The sequence below is a fragment of the Pollachius pollachius genome (assembly GCF_949987615.1).
Source record: "Pollachius pollachius genome assembly, chromosome: 15".
NCBI lineage: Eukaryota > Metazoa > Chordata > Actinopteri > Gadiformes > Gadidae > Pollachius > Pollachius pollachius.
In genome coordinates, this window is record NC_136948.1 from 4,950,276 (window position 1) to 4,969,351 (window position 19,076).

General features: G+C 47.1%; 2 protein-coding genes across 5 annotated transcripts; both read left to right on the top strand.

The window, feature by feature from the left end:
- Positions 1-700: 700 nt before the first annotated feature.
- On the top strand, positions 701-8,994 carry lgmn (legumain). The gene is made up of 14 exons (XM_079752599.1): positions 701-830; positions 1,130-1,287; positions 1,690-1,787; positions 3,534-3,615; positions 3,790-3,872; positions 4,544-4,619; positions 5,159-5,221; positions 5,332-5,398; positions 6,240-6,358; positions 6,560-6,649; positions 6,980-7,189; positions 7,577-7,747; positions 8,065-8,132; positions 8,480-8,994. The coding sequence occupies exons 2-14, from the start codon at positions 1,150-1,152 to the stop codon at positions 8,511-8,513; spliced, it is 1,299 nt and encodes a 432-aa protein (XP_079608725.1). The 5' UTR covers positions 701-830; positions 1,130-1,149; the 3' UTR covers positions 8,514-8,994.
- A 431-nt stretch (positions 8,995-9,425) lies between these two features.
- Positions 9,426-19,047, top strand: chp1 (calcineurin-like EF-hand protein 1). Of its 4 annotated transcripts, none has more exons than XR_013812480.1 (8): positions 9,426-9,843; positions 10,137-10,209; positions 11,986-12,066; positions 14,344-14,471; positions 14,862-14,923; positions 15,994-16,116; positions 17,146-18,088; positions 18,135-19,047. XR_013812480.1 is itself a non-coding variant. In XM_079752605.1 (8 exons), the coding sequence occupies exons 2-8, from the start codon at positions 9,777-9,779 to the stop codon at positions 17,197-17,199; spliced, it is 588 nt and encodes a 195-aa protein (XP_079608731.1). In that variant the 5' UTR covers positions 9,426-9,584; positions 9,681-9,776; the 3' UTR covers positions 17,200-19,047. The 4 variants fall into 4 exon arrangements, 2 of the variants coding, with proteins under 2 accessions (XP_079608731.1, XP_079608730.1); XR_013812481.1 differs by having other exon boundaries at positions 17,146-18,084; XM_079752605.1 differs by having other exon boundaries at positions 9,426-9,584; positions 9,681-9,843; positions 17,146-19,047.
- The last annotated feature ends 29 nt before the right edge of the window (positions 19,048-19,076 follow it).

A 19,076-nucleotide genomic window follows, 5' to 3' on the forward strand; every position in this document is an offset into this window, starting at 1 on the left:
AATTTTAGTTTAACGCTCAAAATCATCAAATCCGATCTGGATTTAATGATTGAAGTAAACACACATCCAACAACACTGCAAGACCATTTAACCTGTAAACTGTGTTGAACAAAAAAGCTTTTAACTAGTTTTAGCTTTATGAAGTGCTTTAATCCTACAGTGGGTTTTAAAAGTGACTTTATGATCCGTGAGGGGGTGTAATAAACAGCCACATACAGGTCACCTGCTGTATCTCTTGACAGACATGCAGTTTAAGCAAAGAGTTCAAGAGTCTGCCCTCATTTAGAAAAAGATGCACACTCATGACATTTTCACAGCATTTTTAGAAAACGGCAGGAAATCACATGACATTTTTACTACCTCTTTTATACATACTATCACATTTATTATGGCGTATACATACAACTTCAGACTCAAAAGTATCTAATTCGCTTGACCTGGCAGTTTGGACACTCTTTCTCCCCAGCCATGTGCAGGGGAACACTACATGCATTATTCCCAAAGTATATTAGATGGTACAGACTACACGTTGTATTATTTACGAACTGAAAGTAACCTAAGTATGCAGTTCAGTCGACGCTGGCCATTAAGGCATTACGCGGCCTGCGGTCTGGACCGCATGACCCAGAGCCAGAGCCCCGCCCTCCGAGCAAACCCATTGGCTGATATGAAGCAAGTCCCGCCCTGCTATGTGAAAGAAGAAAAAAAATGTCCAGTCACTGTTTTTCCCGAAAGTCTTGCCTATAAAGATCCATCCCGTAACCCTAAGGGTTTATGCTGTGCACACACTTGAGGGTTAACAACGAGTCGCTTCCTTCGCTTCAATAAAGGTGATAAAAGTTCGCTATTATTTCGCTTTCTCTACACGCACATATTGGCTAGCAGGGTGTCATGTTGTTTATGTTGTTATTTTTGTTTACAGCCGTTTCAGGCTTTTGGAGACGCGCTAAGCTATAAGCTATCGTTGGCAACAACAACCAACTATGGTGCCACTTTCTCATTTGCTTTTGTTTCAACACTCAGGTTGTTTATTGACCGCTGCAGTGATTCACGTCAATCCAAACACTGAACCCAGTGCGCATCCTTTTAAAATAGATCTATATTCTCCACCTCTGTCCTCCTCCACCAGGTCACTCTAGACAAAGAGCGATGTTCACCCCAGTGGTCGTCCTGCTGGGCCTGGGTCTGAGTCTGACCCATACGTTCCCCTCCCAAGGCCCAGAGGCTGGGAAGAACTGGGTGGTGATCGTCGCTGGCTCCAGCGGCTGGTACAACTACAGACATCAGGTGAGAAAGAACCAGCCTGAAGAACTGTATTTCCCTCAGTGACCACCACCTCCACCGCGGGATAATAAACTAGACCACCAACCTCTAACTTCAACACATAGACTTGTGCGTTTTCTTGGTTGAAGAGAGTCTTTGTTTCGTTAAGGTCATGCTCTAGGATTGGCTTTGGGAAAGATACGAGTTTAAAGATAAGCTTGAACAAACACACACACACACACACACACACACACACACACACACACACACACACACACACACACACACACACACACACACCAGTTGTGTTTGTGTACCTCTGCAGTGCCTACTTATCTTTTCATGTTCTGTGAATTATAAATAATAAAGTAATAAAGTGTTTTTGGTGGTGATTAAAGTGTTGAATGTTCTGCTGTCTGTGTCCAGGCCGATGCGTGCCATGCCTACCAGATCGTCCATAAGAACGGCATTCCTGACGAGCAGATTGTGGTCATGATGTTTGACGACTTGGCCACTAACGAAAAGTGAGTTCTGCTTCTTTCGAAATTCCCCTGATAGAGAACAAACACCCTCCCAAATTTACCAAGTCACCCTTATCCTAGCTAGCGTTGTCGTATACGGGGAATGGGTTAACCTAAAAATTGTTAGTGCTTGGCACTTGGTTCTTATGAACATCCTTACTGTACCGACACCGATATATTGTTGTTTCTCTTTCTTCTGACACATGCACTTGGTCAAAAGTGTCTGCCTAATGCCCTAAATGTTGATGTAAATGCATTCAAGGTGTTAAAGCATTATACAGGCTCCAGCTGTGAGCATGGTGTCGAGATTTGCATTGAAAAATGGGGAAGCCAATCAAACGATTACAGTATAACGCACATTTAACAACGTAAGCCTACCAAACCAGAATGACAGAACAGGCGAACTCGGATCAAGCCACTGATAATAGTGGGTCACATGGAACTAATTTTGGAGGCTTTGGTGCTTCCTATCTGATCATATCCTGTTAGAAGCTCTTGTCAATACCCAGACGTAGGCTTGTTGAACACGCGTGCACAAACAGTACAGCACTTGAACAAAACGGCTTGACCTCCGTCTCTCATTCATGTACTGGAGGGGATTTCTGGGTCAGAATATTAATGTTCATTACTGTGTTGACTTTAATGTACATGAGGAAGTATTTTTATATTACAAAGGCCGTGTCAACCATGTACATCCAACAATGTTCGAATCATTGAATATGTTTCTGGATAGGAATACTTTAATGTTGTCACTTGCATTTAGTGACATCCTGGGATCTTGTATAGACGATTTGTTGTACGAATGAACAAATCTGTGATCCTCGTGGTCTGGCCGATCATGCATGAACCAGAAGGCGTAGCAGACGAGACGTTACGGTCTGTCGCTGGCGTCGAGCCACCACCCAGACTCACAGTTCTGATGCCCGAGTGTGAATCGACCGTATCTGTGGTTATATTGAGATGCTGGTTTTGATGGCATTTAACCCCTACTGCTTATCAGTTAGAGACCTGGGAAGGATCTCGTTGTGCTCTGCTGCGATGAGCGTGTGTTTGAGGGACAAAGGGACAAAGGGAAAGTGTGACCTGATCATACGTTTGTTGGCCGGAGCTGCCCGGCCGTGCATGTGATCGCGCTGTAGAGATAACGGTCACGAAGAACGATCACAGGGTTTTACAGCCTTGTCATGTTTTGTTTCATTCTTCTGCTGATCGGTCAATCATCTCATATTATTGTCGTTGTGTTGTTGTGCAGCAGATGTTGACTCAGCTGTCCCTGAACTTCCCTCCATGAGAGACTGCCTGCGTCCCTAAACTGTGTTCATTGGTCGCACACTATAGTTTTTTCTTTTTTTTTGAGGACACGACCAGAAGCAGTGAGTGGCCGAGCAGGTGGAAAGGGAAACGGCTGAGCCTCTATAGTTTTGTTAAAGTTTGCCTGTTGTTGATCTGGGCCAATCAGAACCATCAGACTTGCTTTAGCGGTGTATGTCGCAGGAAGTAGTTGGAAAGCCCTTCCTGCGACGGGCAAACTGATGATGCATCCTTACTGTACACCTGCTTACTGTTTGGTATGCTGGTGGATACAAGGGGGATCCGGGAAAACAACGTTCCGTAGGTTTTGGTGAGAGGAGTCGTGTAGAAGGACTATTGGTACGCACCCCTCAAGGTCTAGGCAACGAGGGGCGAGTCTCTACGGGACGACTATTGGAACGCAGTCGATGGCCGTCCCCTCTCTGTCTCCCTCTGCAGCAACCCCACCCCCGGCGTCATTATCAACCGGCCCAACGGCAGCGACGTGTACAAAGGTGTCCCCAAGGACTACACCGGAGATGTGAGCACCGCCTCTCAAACACACGGGTTCAAATCCCCACCTCCATGGTTCTGAACCGAAGCGACTTTCACAGTGGGCCGCGTTGAAAGGGACAAACCACCGCCATGGTTTTAATCGTGTGTGTGTGTGTGTGTGTGTGTGTGTGTGTGTGTGTGTGTGTGTGCGTGTGCGTAGGCGGTCACACCAGAGAACTTCCTTGCGGTTCTGAAGGGAGACTCTTTCAATGTGAAGGGCGGTTCTGGGAAAGTTCTCAAGAGGTGAGTTATAACCTGATATAATAATCAGGACAATGAATTTGTTGTTATGAAAGGACTCCGACCTGGTTTGGTTTGATCATGTTACTCAAAGCAAGCAAATCTTGAACTTTCTTTGTCTCTCTGTCTCTGTACCATTGTCTCCCTCTCTCTGTGTCTCTCTATCTATCTCTCCGTATCTACTGTTCTCTCTCTTTGTCTCTAACGTTCTCTCTCTGTCTGTACTGTTTTCTCTCTGTGTCTCTCTACTGTTCTCTCTCTGTCTCTCCGTATCTACTGTTCTCTCTCTTTGTCTCTCTACCGTTCTCTCTCTGTCTGTACTGTTTTCTCTCTGTGTCTCTCTACTGTTCTCTCTCTGTCTCTCTGTATCTACCGTTCTCTCTCTTTGTCTCTCTACCGTTCTCTCTCTGTCTGTACTGTTTTCTCTCTGTGTCTCTCTACTGTTCTCTCTCTGTCTCTCCGTATCTACTGTTCTCTCTCTTTGTCTCTCTACCGTTCTCTCTCTCTCTACTGTTCTCTCTCTGTGTCTCTCTACTGTTCTCTCTCTGTCTCTCTCTCTGTCTCTGTGTCTCTCTACTGTTCTCTATCATTGTCTCTGTCTCTGTGTCTCTCTACCGTTCTCCATCATTGTCTCTCTCTCTGTCTCTGTGTCTCTCTACGGTTCTCTCTGCCAGCGGCCCTAACGACCACGTGTTTGTTTACTTCACGGATCACGGCGGTCCTGGCGTCCTGGCCTTCCCCGACGACGAGGTGAGCGCTCTCACTTCCCCCTCCCCCCCCTCCCCTTTAATACCATACCTGTGAATAAAACACGCCTGACTGGATCCTACTGATCAGTTGAAACTTGTTTTTGCAAAGCGTCCGCTTTTCTGCCAGGCTGAGTCCGATGCGCCACTTGTGATGTCACAACTGGGTGGAGTCTGTCGGGGCCGGTGACTGACCCCCCGGCGGTAGAATGGGGGGTCCCTTTTAAAGGCTGTGTGTTTGGTTATCTGATGGGCCAGTGACCACACCTGAGGAGTAGACTATTTTTATGCACTTTGTTTCCATGTGATTCTATTCTGTAAAGGGGTGGCCCGAGTTTCCATTCCCTTTGTATGGCGAGCCGTTGGGGGGGAGGGGAGGGGCCCTTAGCGGCCTCAGGGTTGGGTCTCTGCCGGCGGTCCGAGGTCAAATGTCAACCCCTCCCCCCCCACACTTCAGAACGTTCCTGAAGGCACAGAGAAAAGCTGTTCAAGTATTTAATTATAATTCTCCCTCTCACTCTCTCACTCTTTCACTCTCCCCAGCTCCACGTTAAAGACTTCCAGGATACCATCAAATACATGAAGGACAACAAGAAATACCAAAAGGTGCTGTGCGCAGACAGACTCACCCTCTCACTCACTCACTCTCTCACTCTGACAGTATGGTGATGTGTGAGCTTGTTTTGACCTTTTATCTTCTCTTTCACACACGCCAGATGGTGCTGTACATCGAAGCATGTGAGTCCGGCTCCATGATGACCAACCTGCCCGAAGACATCGATGGTGAGCCGAACCTTAACCTCCCAAAGAACCCAGATCACTAGTTCCACCCCTAGGGCCAGCGAATCGGTTCACAGCCCTCTGGACCTCAACCCCACGGATGGGTGTTACGGCCCGAATCCATCATGCGCTTTAAAAACATAAAAAACATATCTTGACAAATGAGTCGTCGTTTTGGTATCGCTTTCTTACACGTCGGCATGTATTGCAGATCTGTTTTATGACCATGTTGGCTTCAGTTCCCGTTTGCGCCCGTCGCGTGATCTGATCCACATGACCTTAACTGCAGGTCAAAGGTCTGACTGACTGACTGACTGACTGACTGACTGACTGACTGACTGACTGACTGACTGACTGACTGACTGACTGAGTCTACAGTCTCATGGTTGCAGTGTTTCTGGTTCGGAACCTGGTCAGGCTATGTTCACACACGCAGACCACTGGTATCATGACTTCCCACGTGACGGCCCCCCAGAGCCCATGGGAACAACCAGTCCCACTGGGGTCTGGACCAATCCTGTCCCTTAAGGACAGAATGGATGCCTAGACTGGGATTCGAAACCAGAACCTTTCGGCCGGGAGTTACACAGCCTCTCCAATGCACCACTCCCTCCTCGCCCTGTTTTTAACATCATATTTTATACAAAGCAAGGTGCTGGATGTTCTAGCCTTGCTGTGGCTGTATGTGGGCTTTTTGTTACAAATCTAAAATCCCGGCTTTGACTTGACTTGAGGAAGTGGGTTGGGTAAGACCTGCTCAGTGAAAGCTCAGCGCAGCAGGACTCTCGGCGTAGAGGATGAACCAGGTTGTGTGACCCGTCCCCCCCGTGTCCTCCTCCTGCAGTGTATGCCACCACGGCCTCCAACTCTCACGAGTCCTCGTACGCCTGCTACTACGACGATAAGAGGGACACCTACCTGGGAGACTGGTACAGCGTCAACTGGATGGAGGACTCCGACGTGGTGGGTGGGTGGGGGGGGCGGCTAATGCTAAAACTAAACCGTTTTGATATCTCTTTGATACCTCTTTGTCATACACAAAAAGGGGGCGGGGGTGTTCATATTTGGGCCTGTTTTGGTGTTGATATAATGTATGACGTATTCAGTGGGTTGTTGGGATATCACTTCACGTCTCTCCTTTGTGTTTCCCCAAAACCCTTCCAGGAGGATCTGACCAAAGAGACGCTGTTGAAACAGTTTAAGATCGTCAAGAGACACACCAACACCAGCCACGTGCAGCAGTTTGGGAACAAGGTGTGGCCTGCCAGCCTCTGTCCCTCCGAACCTTGGGGTCCCGCCCCCAAATGGGGGCGGGACCTCATTTGGGGTCGGAAAACCCATTTTGGGGGACGGCCGATATGCACACAGGGCCGCGGGAGATTACTAGCTTACAAATTTTAGATATTTGACAGTAAGGATTTTATTTTAATTTAATGAAGGTAGATGACTACCTGAATATTGATTGGGAGCAAGTAAGCTAAGTGACTGGGAAGTGACATATGTTATGGGGAACAAATGTGTGGGGGAAGCAGCTGTGTTCCTCTATCCTCCACTCTTCTGATTGGTCGGTTGGCCTCCCCACAGACCCTGGCCAATATGAAGGTGATGGCCTTCCAGGGTAACTCCATGGCCGGCGCCCAACCAGCTGCCCCCATGACCCTGCAGCCGGTGGTGGACCCCGACCTCACCCCCAGCCCCGATGTGCCGCTGGCCATCCTGAAGAGGAGGATGATGGCGTCCAACAACCTCCAGGAAACCAGGGGCCTGCTTATGGAGATCAGCACCCATCTGAAGGTGAGATAGGTGCTGAGCGGACCAGATCTTAGACACGACCCCCCCCCCACCCCATAAACCCGGTGCTGGTACTGGGTTGGTGCTTGTGGTGCTTTAGTGTTGATCTACACGCCAACTCTCAAAGAACCAGCTTGATTTTCCACAGACTTTAGGGCTAGAGTAGAGCCAGGTCAATGCATCGCAGCAATACTACCCCGTTGTCCTAGCAACGCGTCAGGAGGTTAAAATGAACTTCCTTGTTTATTGTTTTTTCATACGAATTTGACAATGGACGGATCTACTGAAGCATAAAATCGTATTTTTTTTTTATGTGTTAAATGTGTTGTGTGCTTGAATGTGTGTTTAACGCCCGTGTGTGTGTGTGTCCGTCCGTCCGTCCGTCCCCAGGTCCGGGAGGTGCTGGCCGACAGCATGCGCCGGGTGGTCGAGCAGGTGACCAGGGACTCTGTGGAGACCCAGGTGATCCTGAACTCCTGGTCCACGCTCACACAGCACGCCTGCTACCAGAGCGCCGTGCGCCACTACAAGACCGCCTGCTTCAACTGGCACAAGACAGAGGTAGGCTCGCCTAGGCGCGGCCGGGGGCAGCCCAGGGGCCAGATGTTCGTGAGGGGCGGGGGGGGGGGGGGGGGGGGGGGGTTCAGTTCCCTAATTCTCTTGCAGAGGACCGTGATTGTTGTCACTTGATGGGTGGAAGAGGGAAATGGGCATGGTTGTACGTTTCAGTGTTCCTCTCTCTGTGCGCGTTGGATTACTAAATGACTAATTATTAAACATGTTACGAAAGCGGGTCTGCCTGGCTCCGTGTTATTTCCGTGTAGTGCCATGTGCTGTCAATTTCTGTATCGATGTTTTGCTGCCCTCTTGTGTTGCAGTACGAGTATGCAATCCGCCACCTGTACGCCCTGGTCAACCTGTGTGAGAGAGGATACGCCACAGACAGGTGTGTGTGTGTGTGTGTGTGTGTGTGTGTGTGTGTGTGTGTGCACGCTCGTACCAGGGATCAGAATAGACCCGGTTCAAGGGGGGCAGGATAATGCAGGTGGATAGGTGGCTTGACTCCCAGTCAAAAGGTTCTGGGTTCAAACCCCTGTGTCCGATGTCTACCTGGAGGCAAACTTGAGCAAGACGCCCCCTATCTGTCTTCTTAATAACACCAAGTCATTCATAACAAAAACCTACTATAATAACCACAACAATGCCTACGGTAGTGTGTCAGCCAGAACTCCTATGAAAGGTTTTTGTTTTTTTAGGTTTCATCCTATTGAACTATATGAACTGTCTCTCCAGGCTTCTGCAGGCCATGGATGCTGCGTGTTACTGAGTGAGGAGGGCTCCCGTCGAACCGAAGAGCGTCTGAGATGAGACCTGAGGATGAGGTTTAACGGGGAAATCTTCTGAGAGCATGGCTTCTCTGCACTTTTAAGGAATCAACGACACGTCCAGCTGAATGTTTTGCTTTTGTTTTGGTTTCTGTTTTTTAATCTGGTTTCACAAATGTTTTAAGTTGTAGTTTTATGATGGATGCACTGCGAATGAGGCTGTTTTAACAGGGTATTTTACTACTTCAATTTTTTTTTTTTTTTTTTTTTTTTTACGAAATAGTTCTTCAATGTTGGGCGACTGTGGCCTTCCAGGATTTTTCGATTTATTTTCTCATGTAACACACTTTCAGCTTGCATATTTATGCATACGATCCCAGGCACGTTTCGTCAATCACGCATCACTCCATCAATCAATCATTAATCATTAATCATTCGTCAATCACTCCATCGTTTTGGAAAATAAAAAACACTTGAAGACGTCGTGGGTGTACCTTTGTATTTCTTGCATCATTATTCAATCCTATTCACCAGAATATGTACAACACCTGTTAGGGTTGTAAAACATTCATCTGCAATCTTAAAAGCTAAAATGTTTTAATTCCGTTTTTCTATCTCAAATCTTGGCAATTATGGTATTTTCGAAGCTAGAGTGTTTCACATCTACAATTGTGTTTCTGGTCCAATGGTCAAAATGTAGGGCATTTAGCAGACGCTTTTATCCAAAGCAATTTAAAATAAGTACATTTGTCAGAAAAAAAGAAACTGCATGTATATATTAAGCGTTCAACACATACAAATATTCTGATCACGCAGATTACTTCTTCTCATTCTATTTCTATGTTTGGACGCTTGGCCACGCCCAGATCTGACGTCATCGCCCTACCTGCCGTCATAGGCTCCGCCCACAGCGCAGAGGCAGGAAGACGGCTAACCGTTAGCGCGACAATATCACACAGAATCCGACAGCCAACCCACATATCACAGAAAAAAAGACCGAAACCTCGTCAGCTGCTCGGTCGCAGGGCCTCCACGACGTTTTGCGAACCCGACCCTTAGCCACCACTACGCGGGTACAGCCTGTTTTTTCCCGGCTTGACTTCCATACATTTGTCATTAGCCTTAACTAGCTAGCTAGCGCTAACTTTTACCCTCGTTTCGACACCCAGACCGAATACTTTACTCAAGAACTTGTTGAGTAAAGACGGGAAGAAGAGACGTCCGTCGCCTGGGGCTCGTCTGTGTTCGTGTTTTAAAGTAACGCCATGGGTTCCCGAGCGTCCACGTTACTCCGGGAAGAGGAGATCGAGGAAATCAAGAAGGAGACGGGCTGTAAGTTTCTCACACCAGTCTAGAGTTCAATGATAACCTTTGGCTTTTTGTCTATGTCATGTTATAAACCGACGTTGTTATTGGAAATCTATGGAGTAAGTCAACGTCTGATTGCGTTGTGATCGATACGGTATCGGTCAACGTGTGAACGACAAAGTGCAGATAGTGGCGTCCTACAAACAATGCCCACAGTCACAGTGTTTGGAGGTATTGTGAGTGGTGCACGTCGTCTTGTGAGTGGTTTCCACCCGTGCTGGTTGTAAGCTGATAACGTCCTTGTGTTCCCCGACCAGTTTCTCACAGTCAGATCACCCGCCTGTACAGCCGCTTCTCCTCCCTGGATAAAGGGGAGAACGGGACGCTCAGGTAAACACTCCCTGGTTGACGTAAAACACAATGACAAAGTTTAAAACGGCGGAGGCATAACCTCAGTCCTACGTGTTGTTTCCTATTTGCACGTTTTCATAATTGTATGTTTTTAACTTCTGCATTGTCGGTGAATCTCGGGTCATACTAGTCTTGGTTGTTTTAGGGTTCATGAGATGATGATCAGCAGACAGTTGAGAACATGAAGTGTTGTCGGTTTCAGTCGACTTTTATGTCAGCAAACTATGCTTGATTTCGCGCCTGGGATTAATGGTGAAACCTACATGTTAAATTTATCTGTCTTGTTTTTGCATCGTTGGTCTTTAAGGTGCACCGTCTCGGCCAGATATCTCTATTCATCTGCTACTTCGTAATGTGTAACTCATTGTGTGTGCTGGTATTTCAACTTGAAGGTTTGGTTTAATGTTCGCTCAGGGCAGGCAGTGAGCTGTCGTTGAAAGAACAGGTAATCATTAAGTATCGTAGAGTAGCGGTTACTTCCCCCCTCACCAACCCCGTCTCCCTTAGCCAAAAGAAGAGGACGTCAACGGGGTCGGCACGCCTACCGTCTGAATGCTAATCCCTGTTTCCTCCTGCGTGACTTGTCTTGTTGATACAACATGTAACCATGCCTGGCTGTCCTTTTGGTGAAGCATGTGGGACATGTTGTGTGTGGAAGTCGCTGCTGTTGGTGTCTTAAGAGGCCAAGGTGACTCTGAGTTTAACGGTTCATCCGTTGACAAAACAGCGCGGTGGTAAATCTCCACGCCGGTGGCGCTCGTTGGCACGGCGACAGCCTCTGATTGACCCCTTTTGTGGCACTTTTACTGGAACGTTTGCCTCAAAGTCTCCACCGTAAACAGTATTAGTAATACATTTAATTTGAAGGGGCCTTATTCGGCACTCAAGGACACCGTACAATGTTACACAAAGGTCCTTTAAAAAGAAACTACAATAAGATAAGGAAAAAAGAATAACAATAGTAAGAGGCATAGCAATTGGCAACAGATAGAATAAGCAGTTTTAAGCAGATGTCTTTTGAGTTGTGATTTGAAATGGGGGAACGAATCGATGTTTCCGAGTTGGGGTGGAAATGAACTCGAGGTAAAGTATTGTGATACTTCAATATGACATTTTTCTTATGTCCGAGTAAATATCTATAAAGTTGTGGGCTACAATAGGGTATCGGTAGACAATGTTGGCGTCACCTGATGGCGGTTATTATGATGACCATGTGCTCCTTGTCTTGCTGGGTGTGAACGTTATGATGAAGGCCTTCCGTCAGTCTTTATTTAAAGTTGTCATTGTTGGTTGGTGATGTCATCGGATCAAATAGCTATGACTCGTGATTCGAGGAATGATTCTTTTCTGTAGAACTACATCTCCTGAGAGGTCCAAGGTGAACTTTATTATCCCCACAAAGTGGAGCGTTTGGCCTGGGCTTTCCCCCGTGCTGCAGACGCATTCAATTGAATTCAATTATATTATTATATGTATATTAATCACAGGTACAGCCTCAAAGGGCTTAGCAGGCCATATATTTATGACACACTCCTGACCCTAGCCCCCCAGAGGGCAAGAAAAAACCTTAAATAGCAAGGAGGAATCTAGAGATTCCCCAACTCATAATCTCATTCCACATCGAGAGATGTTAGTTTTGATCATCATCATGAACTAAAGATAAGATAAATAAGATGAGAAGATCCCGTCATTCGTTGTTCCCAGATGGGATATTCCTCCTCAATCGTTGAATTTTCCTAATCTTCCCCACCACAGCCGAGAGGACTTCCAGCGGATCCCAGAGTTGGCCATCAACCCGCTGGGAGACCGGATAATCAACGCCTTCTTCCCAGAGAGGTGAGCGCCCTGTCTTGCCTGTCGCCCTGTCGGCTGCGGTTCTGGTGGTCCGTGTGGTTCTAAGAATAGCCCACCACGGACCCCAGTACCAATTAGTACCCGGGCGCAGCCCCGCCGGGGAACTCCACGGCCCTGTTTTCCAGACCGCTACGTGGGGCGCCAGGGCCGTCTCCTTCCGAAGCGCACGCTTTAAGGGCGTATCCGTTGGTTCTGCAGGCTTGTTTGTGAACAATATAAGGGGTTGGTCGGCCGGTTCTGAAACTAGTTTTATGGCATGTTTCGTTATGTTTCCCCATAAAACCAATCCCTTGGAAGGGCTCGACTTGCAGATGGGCTTTTAAATGGTTTCCCATGGGCCCTTGGGGTTAGTTTGAGTGGGAACAGTTATTAATTATCCACAGAGTCGCTCACCAGCTTCCGCAATAGGCTCAAGACTCACTTGTTCAGAGTTCACCTCTGCATAGCTTCCCCCCTTACCCCCCCACACCCTTTTAAGCCCTTATTGTAAGTTGTACGTAGGGCTGCTTGATTATGAAAAAAAACATAATCGCGATAACTTTGGTCAATATTGAAATCTCGATTATTTTGAGTTTGAAAACATTATGCATTTATTAATAATTTCTCAAAAAAAACAACGTTGTAAATGAGAACTTAAAAAATTTTCCTTAAAAAAATACACTAAATGGTCGAATAGAAAATAATGTCCAGATATGTATCCAGCTCTTCTGCAATTTCTATGAAAAAAACAAAAAACGTTTCAACTCGATTATATTAGTTTGGTGATCGTTTCAGGCTAAAATCGTCCAGCCTAGTTGTATGTCCTTGCACTTAAAAATAAAACTTAGTATTGTGTAGCATCTTATCCTAGCTAGCTTTGTTGTAAACAGGGAATGGGTTAACCTAACAATTGTTAGTGCTTTACACTTGGTTCTATGAACATCCTCGCTGTACCAACAGCGATATATTGTTGTTTCTCTTTCTTCTGATAAATGTACTTATTGTAAGTCGCTTTGGATAAAAGCGTCTGCTAAATGCCCTAAATGTAAACGTAACAGCTTGGGAGTAATGTTGTTTTTGGCAGCCTGTTCTAATTTTACTTTTAGTCTAGCCTTTGTGTCAAGCTGTCATTTTAGTTTTTATCAGTTTTAGTCACGTTCATACTCTTTTCAGTCTAGTCAAGTTTCAGTCGACTAAAACTATGAGCATTTTAGTCTAGTTTTAGTCAAATTAAATTGTATTAGTCACTTTTTGTAATGCAATTATATTTAACTCAGTCAATATAGTATAAGTACCTAGTAGTATTGAAAAAAACAACATTTAATTTTTGCCAAACCCATTTCACAATTCAAACAAGGTAATCTTATTATTATATTATTGTTACCTTATAGACTCAAGAATACATCCATTCCAGACACAGAAGACACTGATATGAATTTACAATGTATTTATTTTACCAAACAAACATGTTCCGTCCACATTAGAACGCTGAATTCCGACACTGAAAACGATACTTTTGAAAACGATCGCTGAGGTGGATTAATGTGAAAACGCTGAGTTCGCTTTGTAGTGTGGTCAGGCGAGATGGAGGCTTTCAGATAAGATGGCGTTCGGTTGCCACGATGCTGCCACAAGCTTGCGCTCGAGACCGAATAGATCCATGACCGAGACGAGTAACGTAATCTGATACAGCCCCAGAAATAAATAAAATAAACAAAATTTTCTCGACTCGTTTTGGTCAACGAAAATGAAGACATTTTAGCAGAGTTTTACTTTGTAAAACACATTTAGTCTCGCTTTGATTCGTCAACAATATTGCATTATGTATTTAATTATAGTTATTGTCACTTGACCAGCATTTATGTTGCGTCTCTTCTCGTCTCGTTTTCCTCACGTGATAAAGGTTCGTTGACGACAATATTTAGTCATAATTTTCGTTGACAAAAGCAACACTACTTGGGAGTCCGAGCCAGGGGGTCAGGGGAATATTTTGTAAAGGCTTATCTTCAAATGGTCCTCAACCGGTTTTGTGTTGGCTAAACAACAGACGTTGACCTAGCGAGATGGAGCAATGTCAGTGGTGTCCATGGCAACCGTCCAGCTCCATTGGACCTTCAGTGGCCCGCGTCTCGTTTATCCTCTGACTGCGCCGCCCTGTGCTGGCCTGAGACGTGGGCTGTTGTCTGGGTGTGTTTCAGCGAGGCCCAGAGACGTGAGCTGTTGTCTGGGTGTGTTTCAGTGAGGCCCAGAGACGTGAGCTGTTGTGTGGCTGTGTTTCAGCGAGGACCAGGTGAACTTCCGGGGCTTCATGCGGACCCTGGCCCACTTCAGACCCATCGAGGACAACGAGAAGAACAAGGACCACACGGCCAGCGAGCCGCTCAACAGCAGAACCAACAAGCTGCTCTGTGAGTCCACACGCCTCCCAGCAAACCATGGGTGGACCTTTATAGCACCGTATCTTGTCTCTGTTATCTGAAACTCATGGGTTGGTATCACGCCCCTCTTCATGCAATACCGACCCTTCCCTGTGCAACTTTTGCTTTTCTTTGATTAGCCTTTTTTGTTTTTGCGGGAGAAAAATACCCCATGCCTTGCAAGAGAAATGTCACAGTACAGGAGATTCCTGTTTGACTGCACCCATCTGAACTGCGAAACCCAAACCTTCAACAAATAGTGTTTCTGATTGTCGCCCGGTGCCCGTAGGACTGAAGCTCCTGTCATGTTCACTGCTCAGTGTGCCCTGTGTCCCACTTGGCGTATGACTTTAAAACACTCTGACTTTCCCCGTTCTTTAGTTGCCTTCCGTCTCTACGACCTGGACCGAGACGATAAGATCTCAAGAGACGAACTGCTCCAGGTAAGACGTGGACAGAGGTGTTGACCCTGGACCTCGTAACCTAATCAAAACCTTCTGTGGCAATCTTAAACACACCTTGTACAAATCATGTCAGAAACAACACACAAGCTTCCCAGGAAAAGCCTCTTTTCACTTTTTGTTCCGCGTTCCAGGCGGTCTGTGCTGATGCCACCTCCTTTAATAACACCAGACTTTTGATGTAGGGTATGATCTGCTCAATGCAGACCAGACTTTGGCCCCAATCAGCTGATAATGATGGGGTTTCTCTTGTGTCACTTCAGGACATGTAAGTCCTGTACTCCCATATCTGAGTCTTCCTCCCATCACGTTATCAGCCCCGGTTATAAGACTCCAAACACCAAACACTTCTGTGCTTTGGTTGTGGTCTGAGAGACAGGATTGTCCAATTTGAAAGTATTGCTGGTACATCACACATTCGGTTTGGACCATACACAGGACATGACGTCTGGGATGCTCGATTCATTCGGTTCCCAGGCTGTGTGCCGCGGGTTGACTTGCGATTTTTAAGCATAAACGCCACATGTCACTTAGCACTGGTAAATACAACAGGCGATTTGACCATTTCCAAACCCTGTACGGGTCCTATGTGGATTCAGTGATTTTAGACTCATCCTAAGCGACTGAGGGGGACCTTTTAAGATCCACGTCATTAAGGAGCAGGTAGGAGTTAGGGGTCGTCTCCCTTAAGAATACCTTAAGTTAGACTTGAGATGGGAGACCGATCCCAGAGTCTTCGGCTTGGAGTCAAACTATTGTCCCCCCATCCCCCGTCCCCGTTCAATTCAGTTGTATTTGTACAGCCCTTAATCACAGGTACAGCCTCAAAGGGCTTGACAGGCCATATATTTACGACACCCCCTGAACCTAGCCCCCAAGAAGGCAAGAAAAAACTCCCTTAATCAGCAAGGCAGAGATCTTGAGAAGGAACGCAGAGTCGGGGACCCCTCCTTCCAGGGATGGCCAGTAGTGCTAATGGGTGCCCTAATGGAGATGGTGTGCTGGCCGGTTAACCATCTCGCGGTCCTCTAACGCTGTGCCCAATGTTCAAGGTGCTGAGGATGATGGTGGGGGTGAACATCTCAGACGAGCAACTGGGCAGCATCGCCGACCGCACCATCCAGGAGGCTGACCAGAACGGAGACAGCTCCATCTCCTTCAACGAGTTCATCAAGGTAACCTTTCCTTGTTCCCTTAACCAGACCTGCAAACGGCGCGCTTTTTGGCGCGAGTCGCTTTTTTATCATAGATTTTGGGGACCTGAATGGAAATGATTTTGTTAGGGGACCAATCACAGCCCTTGCCGTCGCATCGACGGATAGTTAAATATTGGATGCGCATGCGCACGTAGAGCTACGGAGAGGGTCTCCGACAGGGTCTCCCGTAGGAGTCGATTCACTGGGGACGCTGTGGACAAGTTCCTACTAGTTTTCAGATAACTTCGATAACTTGTTTAACTAAGTGGATGTGGTAGGCTACACCGCGGGATGAGATCACTGCCACGTAAATAAAGGTAAGACACAATCTTTTTGCTTAAGATTAGCTGATGCTGTCTGTCCGTCTGTCTCTTATGAAGCAGTCTATACTAAATTGAATTTCCTATTTATTAAAGCATAATGCATAGGCCTTCTCATGTTAATAGGATATTACGGCGTCATGTTTTTTCCGACTTTGGGTAGCGCTCTCTTTTTTTGTCATACATGTGTTTGCATCCCTGCTTAACAAGCTCATCCAGGTAACCTTTCCTTGTTACCTTAATGAGCTCTTAAAGATAACCTATCCTAGTTGCCTTAATGAGTTAATCAAGGTATCTTCCCTTGTGCCCTTGATGAACTCATCAAGGTAACCTTTCCTTGTTCCCTTAATGAGCTCATCAAGGTAACCTTCCCTCGTTCCCTTAACGAGCTCATCCAGGTAACCTTTCCTTGTTCTCTTAATGAGCTCTTAAAGGTAACCGTTCCTTGTTCCCTTAATGAGTTAATCAAGGTACCTTTCCTTGTGCCCTTAATGAACTCATCAAGGTAACCTTTCCTTGTTCACGTGATGAGCTCATCAAGGCAATACCCCGTGTTCCACCAGAGATGGCGCTGTCATTTCTGGTTGACTCTTAAAGAGTCCGGTCACTGTCTCCATTGGGGCTTGAACCCAGAACCTTCGTTCAGCGAGTCTAAAACCCCTGCCTGTCCCCTGCCTGTCCCCCCCAGGTGCTGGAGAAGGTGGACGTGGAGCAGAAGATGAGCATCCGCTTCCTGCACTAGCAGACGCCCCACCGTATCCCCCTCGGACCTCGCTCCATCTCACCAATCCATTCTCCCCGGGGTTGCCCAACCCCCGCACCGGACACTATGCGGGCCCCCTGCCCCCCATCTCCCCCCAGCGTTAGCTAGACACCGAGGTAGACGTGTATGTTGAGTTTCTGCCTTCACTGTGCTCCTGAACAAAAGGGGAGGGGTGCGTGGGTCTCTGGTGGTTGGTTCTTGTAAAGCTGTCACCGTGTATTGTCCTTCGCATCCTCCCCCCTCCCGCTGCCTGCCCCGTTCTGCACAGATACTACTTTATTTATTAGCTGATTGATCACCGACCCGGTGGGGTGGAGGGTCGGTCGACGCCAGCATTGACGTCATGGTCGCCAGATCGTATCGCCGTTGCGGTCTACAATAAGTAGGCGGGAAAATCATATTTTCCGGCCGCCTTTCAAAGAGTACTCCGAACTACACTTCAGGAACAGCACCCCCTCTTGGGAAAAGGATGTCACTGCGACGGGCATTCCTGATTGACTGAAATGGTGCCGAGTGACGTCATCCGCCAAAACAATAACGATCTAAAGTGGCCTCACCGGGCACCTTCGGGTGCTGTCCCTGAAGTCTTGAGTTCTGATTGTTTTTGTGTTGAGGGTCCGTAAGCTCTTCTGTTGGTCGCAAAGCACCCGTTCTTTGTCCTTATAAATATGCAAATGTGGAGCGCCACCGAGCCTGGAAGCCCCGCCTCCTCTTGTGTTTCACACTAACCATCCTGTCTCCTTGACCATTTCAAAACCTACCCTTTTGTGACCTCACACATGGGAGGCTCCTCCCACATTCATGAATGCTGTGTGTGTGTGTGTGTGTGTGTGTGTGTGTGTGTGTGTGTGTGTGTGTGTGTGTGTGTGTGTGTGTGTGTGTGTGTGTGTGTGTGTGTGTGTGTGTGTGTACAGCTTACCAGTCAGTACAGCCCACCAGTACCGTAGGGCGACCCTTCCCATCACACATGCGGACGGACACGCCCACCTGTGATGTCACTAAAGGGTTCCATGTAGCTGTAGCTGTAACGGCTTACCGAACGCGCAAACGCACAGTAGCTCGCTGTCGTTTAGATGGCATTCCACCGCCCCCCTCCTCCGGTGCCATGCTCGCTGGGTTCCCCCCCCCCGGCGTTGCCAACGCTCCCCCCGGGGAACCTACGGGGGGGTTCTGTGAGCGCGGGGCTCACCCTGCTACTGCCAATAGATCGTGATCGTGGGTCGTTTTAACTTTAGTGTGTTTAGGACTGCAACCCAAAATCAACTCCTGTCCACCGCAGTGGGCCCTACTCTCAGCGGGGGGGGGGGGGGGGGGGGGGGAAAGAGGGCCGTTCGAGACTCCACACAGTAGGTGTTAGGTGGAACCGAACTTAACTGTGGGTTGGTCGGGACGAAGGCCGCTGGAACCAGTAGAGACCGGTCGTGGTTTAAAGGTGTTGGTGAACGATGGATAGCTCTCTTCTTCACACTCTCCCCCCTCCCCGCCTGCACCACTTAATGCGTCGTTTCGGGCGTGAAAACAATGTTGTCGATTGTATGCATTGCTAAATATCGGTCACATATTAAATAGGCTAATTACAGGTACTAAAAGAAATTTAAGTGCTTGGGGAATTAGTTCTCTGTACATGCCAATATGCTCAACCGAACATGCAGTTTGGTTTCATTCTTATTTTATGTGATTGTAAAAACTTTTTTGGGCATCATGCTGGATATAAAAACCTGTTTTATTAATCGATATATGATTATCAATCGAATATAATATCATGTTAGTCTATGTATCAAAATGACTTATGCATTTGATTTGAATAAAAAAATAAGTGCCACGCTGCTTATGTGTCTTATTTACTGTACAAAGAC